Source organism: Procambarus clarkii, chromosome 72 (genome assembly GCF_040958095.1).
Source record: "Procambarus clarkii isolate CNS0578487 chromosome 72, FALCON_Pclarkii_2.0, whole genome shotgun sequence".
Taxonomy (NCBI): domain Eukaryota; kingdom Metazoa; phylum Arthropoda; class Malacostraca; order Decapoda; family Cambaridae; genus Procambarus; species Procambarus clarkii.
In genome coordinates, this window is record NC_091221.1 from 15993773 (window position 1) to 16003354 (window position 9582).

At 36.4% G+C, this 9582-nt stretch overlaps 1 protein-coding gene across 1 annotated transcript; it reads right to left on the reverse strand.

Moving 5' to 3' along the window:
- Nucleotides 1-2867: 2867 nt before the first annotated feature.
- On the reverse strand, nt 2868-9092 carry LOC123748714 (uncharacterized). The gene is made up of 5 exons (XM_069312644.1): nt 9047-9092; nt 6986-7075; nt 3489-3668; nt 3068-3231; nt 2868-2957 (listed from the first exon to the last, which is right to left on the reverse strand). The coding sequence occupies exons 2-4, from the start codon at nt 7002-7004 to the stop codon at nt 3068-3070; spliced, it is 363 nt and encodes a 120-aa protein (XP_069168745.1). The 5' UTR covers nt 7005-7075; nt 9047-9092; the 3' UTR covers nt 2868-2957.
- Between the last annotated feature and the right edge of the window lie 490 nt (nt 9093-9582).

Genomic DNA, 9582 nt, shown 5'->3' on the forward strand with positions numbered 1-9582 from the left:
GGGATTTAAATACTCCGAAATTACCATCTCTTTTAAGGGTCTGAGCGGTGGTGCAGAGGGTTAAGGCGTACCTGTTATGCCAGTTGCTGGAAGGCTTCTGTGCTGGCTAGGGTTCGAGTCTCCTGGTGGGAAAGTGTTCTAAAGTTGTATATATATATATATATATATATATATATATATATATATATATATATATATATATATATATATATATATATATATATATAAATTAGTATATTTTGGTAGCAGTCTTTCCTGTAGACATATATTATCAAATATGACCGAAAAAGTATGATTAATAATTCTAACACGAATTTTCTCAATCTTTCGTACATTACGCTTCACTGTTGGAGGTAAATCAAAAATTAATTCTCCAAAATTCATTTTTATTTCTAGTCTGACGCGACACGGGCGCGTTTCGTAAAACTTATTACATTTTCAAAGACTTTAGTTCACAAAAACACAACTGAATAGAACTTACGTATCTCCGATTTTATATCTACATTTGAGTGAGGTGGGAGGGGTGATGTGGCATTAACACAAGACAGAACAAGAGGGGATATTAATAGGGTATTAAAAGTATCAACACAAGACAGAACACAAACAATGGGTATTGAATAGAAGTGTTTGTAGAAAGCCTATTGGTCCATATTTCTTGATGCTTCTATATTGGAGCGGAGTCTTGAGGTGGGTAGAATATAGTTGTGCAATAATTGGCTGTTGATTGCTGGTGTTGACTTCTTGATGTGTAGTGCCTCGTAAACGTCAAGCCGCCTGCTATCGCTGTATCTATCGATGATTTCTGTGTTGTTTACTAGGATTTCTCTGGCGATGGTTTGGTTGTGGGAAGAGATTATATGTTCCTTAATGGAGCCCTGTTGCTTATGCATCGTTAAACGCCTAGAAAGAGATGTTGTTGTCTTGCCTATATACTGGGTTTTTTGGAGCTTACAGTCCCCAAGTGGGCATTTGAAGGCATAGACGACGTTAGTCTCTTTTAAAGCGTTCTGTTTTGTGTCTGGAGAGTTTCTCATGAGTAGGCTGGCCGTTTTTCTGGTTTTATAGTAAATCGTCAGTTGTATCCTCTGATTTTTGTCTGTAGGGATAACGTTTCTATTAACAATATCTTTCAGGACCCTTTCCTCCGTTTTATGAGCTGTGGAAAAGAAGTTCCTGTAAAATAGTCTAATAGGGGGTATAGGTGTTGTGTTAGTTGTCTCTTCAGAGGTTGCAAGGCTTTTCACTTTCCTTCTTATGATGTCTTCGACGAAACCATTGGAGAAGCCGTTATTGACTAGGACCTGCCTTACCCTACAGAGTTCTTCGTCGACTTGCTTCCATTCTGAGCTGTGGCTGAGAGCACGGTCGACATATGCGTTAACAACACTCCTCTTGTACCTGTCAGGGCAGTCGCTGTTGGCATTTAGGCACATTCCTATGTTTGTTTCCTTAGTGTAGACTGCAGTGTGGAAACCTCCGCCCTTTTCCATGACTGTTACATCTAGAAAGGGCAGCTTCCCATCCTTTTCCATCTCGTAAGTGAAACGCAGCACGGAACTCTGCTCAAATGCCTCCTTCAGCTCCTGCAGATGTCTGACATCAGGTACCTGTGTAAAAATGTCGTCAACATACCTGCAGTATATGGCCGGTTTCAAGTTCATGTCGACTAAGACTTTTTGCTCGATGGTACCCATATAGAAGTTTGCAAACAGGACACCTAGGGGAGAACCCATGGCGACCCCATCTACTTGCTTATACATGTGCCCATCCGGGCTCAAGAAGGGTGCCTCTTTAGTACAAGCTAACCTCTGAAGAGACAACTAACACAACACCTATACCCCCTATTAGACTATTTTACAGGAACTTCTTTTCCACAGCTCATAAAACGGAGGAAAGGGTCCTGAAAGATATTGTTAATAGAAACGTTATCCCTACAGACAAAAATCAGAGGATACAACTGACGATTTACTATAAAACCAGAAAAACGGCCAGCCTACTCATGAGAAACTCTCCAGACACAAAACAGAACGCTTTAAAAGAGACTAACGTCGTCTATGCCTTCAAATGCCCACTTGGGGACAGTAAGCTCCAAAAAACCCAGTATATAGGCAAGACAACAACATCTCTTTCTAGGCGTTTAACGATGCATAAGAAACAGGGCTCCATTAAGGAACATATAATCTCTTCCTACAACCAAACCATCGCCAGAGAAATCCTAGTAAACAACACAGAAATCATCGATAGATACAGCGATAGCAGGCGGCTGGACGTTTGCGAGGCACTACACATCAAGAAGTCAACACCAGCAATCAACAGCCAATTATTGCACAACTATATTCTACCCACCTCAAGACTCCGCTCCAATATAGAAGCATCAAGAAATATGGACCAATAGGCTTTCTACAAACACTTCTATTCAATACCCATTGTTTGTGTTCTGTCTTGTGTTGATACTTTTAATACCCTATTAATATCCCCTCTTGTTCTGTCTTGTGTTAATGCCACATCACCCCTCCCACCTCACTCAAATGTAGATATAAAATCGGAGATACGTAAGTTCTATTCAGTTGTGTATTTGTGAACTAAAGTCTTTGAAAATGTAATAAGTTTTACGAAACGCGCCCGTGTCGCGTCAGACTAGAAATAAAAATGAATTTTGGAGAATTAATTTTTGATTTACCTCCAACAGTGAAGCGTAATGTACGAAAGATTGAGAAAATTCGTGTTAGAATTATTAATCTTACTTTTTCGGTCATATTTAATAATATATATATATATATATATATATATATATATATATATATATATATATATATATATATATGGCAATGTATTTATATTTGTATCTCTAAAATAAATAGATAACATACCATTGATATTTTGGGGTATAACGTCTACAACAGAAACTGGAGGCTTCATTACTTCATGACTGCAAGGGAAAGGATTTGATGGTGTGCCTAGTAATAGAAAAAAAACAGTAAAAAATATATTACTTTAACAAGTTATTTATAATTACATTTAAGAGCAGTTAGTGATTATATTTAACTGTTGACAATAATACTAATACCTAAAGCTCTGCTTTTTCTAGACGAAGTGCCAGTGTACATAATTGTCCGCCTTTTTGGGTTGTTATTTTGGGAATCATAATTGCTCGAAGCCTTGTTATCTCCTCTTCAATCTCCTTCAATTTCTTTTGGTGTTGTAAATCTTGCACACTTTTATGCAACTCATCTGAACATAGATAAAGAACACAAAGTATTCTATGTAAAGCTGGAAAATGATATTATCCAACACAAATACGTGAAGTGTGTGAAAGTTGTATTTTAAATGCAGATGACATAAATTGCTCATTTGACAATATATGTTGGTAATCTTTACAACAATATGAAAGGGAGTAAAATATTTCCTTTAAATAAAATTAAATTAATCAATTATATGTTATTTATATCCATATTAAACATTGTGAATAAAAATATAAGTGAGCTTACCATGTACAACAGGTATATGTTTTTTCTTTTCTGATCTCTTGATATTTGCCTGAGCCTGGCTTTCCGGCTGAGCTTTACGTTTGACATAAAAAAGCCTATAGCCACACTTGCAGACATGTTGATTAATGTTCACGATAATATTACATGAGGGACATAATCGCTGTAAAGCGTTTCTCAGGACTGAAAAATAAAGATAATTTGGGTTATGATAAACTGTGCAGTTCAGTATAATTACATTATAATGTAGAACTACCTAAGCTCACCAGAAGTCACACACAATATGGGAAATCATTCATATTTGAATGATCAAATAAATGAGCAAATGATGAATGAATGATTTGAATGAGCAAATCATTCAACACAAAAGACCACATGGATAGTGAAATCTGGATCCAAAATTATAATTTATATAGATGTGACAGAGTAATAAGGTCAGGTGGAAGAGTAGGTCTGTATATTAAAGAGGAACTGGCATGAACAGTGCTCCTAAACTCAACTAATGAGGTGGTAGAGGTACTTGGAATCAGGGTTGAAAACATAAATCTAATTATTATTTTAACATACAAACTGCAAGATGCAACAGTTGAGAAATTAACTGAGCAAATCCACAAAATAGAGAATATCCTTGATAACTTAACAAACCCAGTACCAGATATTATCTTCTTTGCAGACTTCAATCTGCCCCTTTTAAAATGGAGAATAGTAAAAATAACCTTATAGCAGGAAATCAACCTGGAAATAACAAACTACAGGTCAGAGAACTACTGAGATTCTGTGACAAATTCTCGCCCAGTCAGCAGATTACAGAACCAACTGGGAACGAAAACACGCTGGACCTGATATTTACAAACAATGATGAGCTAATCAGCGACATTACTGTCTCAAACACTGCGTACTCGGACAACATTGAAGTGAAAACTAACATTAATAATGGTAGTAGGCCTAAGAGAAACAACAAGTGAGAAGGGTTATTCAATAAATCCAATTTTAATAATAATAATAAAAGGATAGACTGGGCAAAAATAAATGGGGAACTTACAAACGTTCAATTGGAATGTGTTCTAAGTAATAAACATCATACACAAAGAATAGAAAAACAGACTTCTGAAGCCTATGAAGTCTGTCTGAAACATGTTCCTTTGAGGAAAGCCAGAAAGAGGTCCAACGTAGAAAGAAAACGCAGGCGACACTATAAAAAAGACAAAAAACAACGGAAATGATTAAGCAGACAACTTTTCATACAAAGAAGGAATAATTTAAACAGGGAGATTGTAGAAATAAAACAGAGACTGAAGCATTCATATCAGATTGAAGAGAGGCAACTAGACAAAAAAGCAATTCAAGAAATAAAGGAAAACCCAAAATATTTCTTCATTTATGCTAAATCATAAGAAAATATCACTGCCAATATTGGACCTATTTGTATTAGTGAAGGTTCATACATTCAGTATGACAAATTTCTAATTTGTCATAACACTAATTTTACAATTAGTGAAATCCTAAAGAAGCTGTATGAGGATATGTTTAGCACTCAGATACACAGCATGAAAGTAAAAAATCCGGACAACTTCTTTATGCGTGATATCCAAACCCCTGTAAATATAACCAATATCAACACGAGCATGGAACATTTTGAAAGAGAATTTTACAATATGCCCATGCACTCAGCCCCGGGTCCAGACTCATGGAATTTAATATTTATAAAGAAATGCAAAGTGACATTAGCACAGGCACTCAGTATAGTGAGTAGGAAGAGATTGGACACGGGGGAAATACCAGATGCGCTTAAAGCAGCAGACATAGCCCCTCTACACAGGTATACAGTACACGGATTTCACAAACGCATTCGACAAATTTGACCATGGAGTGATAGCACACAAAATGAGGTCAATGGGAATAACTGGTAAAATAGGACGCTGGATACTCAGTTTTCTGTCAAACAGAACACAAAGAGTAACAGTCAACCATATAAAATCGAGTCCAAGAACAGTTAAAAGCTCTGTACCTCAAGATACAGTCCTTGCACCATTGCTTTCCCTTATTCTCATATCAGATATAGACTCATATACAAGGCACAGCGTTGGATCATCCTTGGCAGATGACACAAAAATCAGCTTAAAAATTACCTCTGCTGAAGATATTGAAAAACTACAAGTAGATACAGTATTAATAAAATTTACGACTGGGCTGCAGAAAATAACATGATGTTTAAAAGCGACAAATTCCAGGTACTCCGATATGGTAAAAATGAGAACCTTAAACATAATACAGGGTACAAAACACAATCAAATTTGTCCATAGTAGGAAAGTAACATGTAAAGGACTTGGGAATAATAATGTCTGACGAACTAAAGTTTAGGGAGCATAACCAAGCAAATATTGTGGCAGCCAGAAAAATGAGAGGATGGATTACGAGAACTTTCAAATCCAGGGATCCCATCACAATGGTTGTACTCTTCAAGTCACTTGTGTTGTCCCGTCTTGAGTACTGCTCAGTACTCACTTTCCCCTTCAGAGCAGGTGAAGATTGCTGAAATAGACGGAATACAGAGAACATATACAGCATGCATAGACTCGATAAAGCACCTAAATTATTGGGATCGTCTCAAAGCTCTCCAAATGTACTCACTAGAAAGGAGACAAGAGAGATACCAAATAATATACACATGGAAAATACTGGAGGCCCAGGTCCCAAATCTACACAGTAATATAACAACATACTGAAGTAAACAATATGGAAGAAAATGCAGAATATAACAAGTGAAGAGCAGGGGTGCCATAGACACAATCAGAGAGTACTGAATAAACATCAGAGGTCTGCGGTTTTTCAACATACTCCTAGCGAGCATAAGAAATATTGCCGGAACAACCGTGGACTTCTTCAAGAGAAAACTAGATAGTTTTCTCAAAGGAGTGCCGGACCAACCAGGCTGTGGCGGGTATGTGCGCCTGCAGGCCACTCCAAGCAACAGCCTGGTGGACCCAACTCTCACAAGTCAAGCCTGGCCTACTGCCAGTCTTGCTGAGTAAAAGAACTCCCAGAACCCCATCAAGCAGGTATTGATTGCACTTTAAATACTTAGTATAAGCAAAGATATTTGATGTCTGGTGAAGGATGGAGGGTAGGCAATCCAAGAGAGGAGGTGCATACTCTAGATGAAAGCAAACTAAGTAATACTTAATAAATATTCTAAATTGGAATTTTAGGTAATAATGTACAATCTTTGGATGACAAAACAACACATCAGAAAACGAAGATGCAATGATCTTCACGTCTGTCTGGGACAATTATCAAATTGTGTAATTAATATTTTTGTGAATCATTTGCTAATTATACTCCTAGCTAAATGGATAAATGTAGCATGAAAGACTGCTTCATACACTTTTCTGTCCTGAAAATTATGATAATTTGGGCTATCATAAAGTATGCAATATGATTAAAATCTAGTACAGCGATAAAGGAAACCTAATCCTAATTACTGTATAATGAAACTTACTTGGATTTTTGGAATCCATTGTTGCAATGAGCTCTCAGATATTCGACTGCATGAGAAACAATATCACCGATTGAAATTGATGTTGGGCTGCTGTAAAATTTACCCAAAAGGTACAAAACTATTTAAAACCAGGCATAAAATAGAATCAGTTTAGATTAATTATATAAAACTACAAGAACAAGGTAGGATGCATACTTGCACCACCATCCAAAAACTGCAAATGAGAGTTGTGACATGCAAATCTCATAAGCACTTTTTGTTTACATATTAACTTCTTGGCATTTTTTCAGTAATTAAACTGAGATAAAAATAAAATTAATACATGTGAAAATACAAGCAAAATATAACTGAAATTTGAACAATGAAACTTTACAGATGATACAGAAGACACAAGTAAATTAGCACTGTAGGAGACATTGAAAAAACTGAAATAACATGATGTTTAACAGTGATAAGTTACAGGTGCTGAAGTATGGTAGAAACGAGGAAATTAAATGAAACAAGGAACACAGGACACAATCAGACCTACTCTAAGAAGGAAAAAACATGCAAGAGATCTGAGAATTACGACGTCTGACGACCTCACACTTTGTGAACATAACCGAGCAAATATAGTGGCGGCCAGAAAAATAATGGGATGGTTTATGAGAATGTTAAAATTCAAAGACCCCAACCACAGTAATGCTAATACTATTCAAATAACTGGTGCTGTCCCATCTTGAGTATTGCTCGGTACTGACTCCCCCTTTCTGAACAGGAGAAATCTCTGAATTAGAGGAAATAAAGAGACCATAAACAGCAAACATATAAATGATAAAACATCTAAATAATTGAGACCGTCTCAAAGCTCTCAAAATGTACTCTCTGGACAGGAGACAAGAATGGTATCAAATAATACATATATGTAAGATACTAGAGGGCCAGGTCCCAAATTTGCACAGCATAATATAACAACATACTGGAGCTAAAGATACAGAAGGAAATTAATAATAGGTGTCATAGGTACAATCAGAGAGCAGAGTCTTAACAGTAGGGGGTTCAAGGGCTGTTTGCTAGGCTAGGCAAGGGTAGACTAGGCTTGGCTAGTGTTGGCTAGGTTATGCTAGGAAGAAGTAGGCTAGGCTGATTTACTCCACCAGTAATTGGCGGTCTGTCTAACTACAAGCTACCACAAGCTACACAAGCTTCAAATAGCTTCCTGGCAATATGTTAGTAATGAATAAATAAGATATATTTACTCATTATAATGTTGGTACTGAATGTACAACACGAAAAAACATAATTTTAATCTGAAAAAGTATCTTTTAATAAAGAAATTAGACGAAAATAAAGAAATGGTGACACCAAATCAAGTCGACGATCCAAGCATCGGTTAGGTTAGGTTAGGTTTGGTTAAGTTAGGTTAGATTTGGTTAGGTTAGATTTGGTTAGGTTAGATTTGGTTAGGTTTGATTAGGTTAGGTTAGGTTAGGTCAGCCTAACATATCATATTTATTCATTACTAACGTATTGCCAGGAAGCTTTGTGTAGCTTGTGGTAGCTTGTGGTAATTAGACAGACCCGTAATTGGGGGGAAAGGGGGGAGGGGGGAACCTCAATATAAGCCTAATTTGTAGCTTCCTGTTCTCTGACACAATGATTTATTTTACGTCAGGCTTTCAGCACAGCCGCATAAAAAACCCTGGTTATTTATTTATTTATTTTTATACGAGAAGGTACACTGGTGGTTAAGAGAGAAAATAGGAATAATGATGATTTTACAATCTTGCCCGAAACGCTATGCGTATAGTGGCTTTAGGTATTGTATGTACTACCTCTATCTATAAATCAAACAGAATGTTTGTACTGTAACTCTGCATCTATGTATATATTTTTCCTAAATAAATTATTATTATTATTGTAAAGCCACTAGCACGCATAGCGTTTCGGGCAAAGATCCCGTACCCAGAAGCTGGGTATCTTTTGTTGCCCTGTGACTACTCTTATGACATTCCCTAACTCTTATGACATTCCCTAACAGTATTGTTAAACTAATAACAATGAACAGTAGTTAAATATTACCGGAATAATCCAACTGATGTGGCCATGTTTTTGTTGTGAAGCCAGGTCGTTCAGTTCGTATACAGCATACGAAGGTTACGAAGGTTAATCTAACCTAAAACCAGAGTCTTAAAAATGTCTTACCATTGCTAAGAAATCCTAAGATATAAATATTTACAATAATACACTGGTTGTTTTTGTTGATTTAGGGGCGATGACATGAGTAAACTGGTTATGTTGTGTTGATTTAGGGGCAACGAACTGTGGTTATTAGACTATGTTTTGTACATAAGCAAAAAACAAGGTATAATTCTTTTAATTATAACAATAATAACGACAAAAAGTTAATAATTAATGTACTTGTTAAGCAAAATTCGCAATATCTTAGTTTTCTTTAGGAAAAAATATTTAAAGACATCTGGAAAAAGATCTGCAGACTATGTCTTACATTTTATTCCGTTATTTACACTAAAAGAAAAATTAAACGTACACTATCGCCCGTGCCTGGTGCACGAGCACCAGGCACGGCCACCGGGAGCTTCCCTGACACTGCCTTA

Bases quoted from the DNA above. Each gene is read 5' to 3' on its own strand.
- LOC123748714 (XM_069312644.1), bottom strand. The intron at 3,232-3,488 runs GTAAGCTCACTT...ATCTATGTTCAG, and splicing joins ACATATACCTGTTGTACATG to ATGAGTTGCATAAAAGTGTG.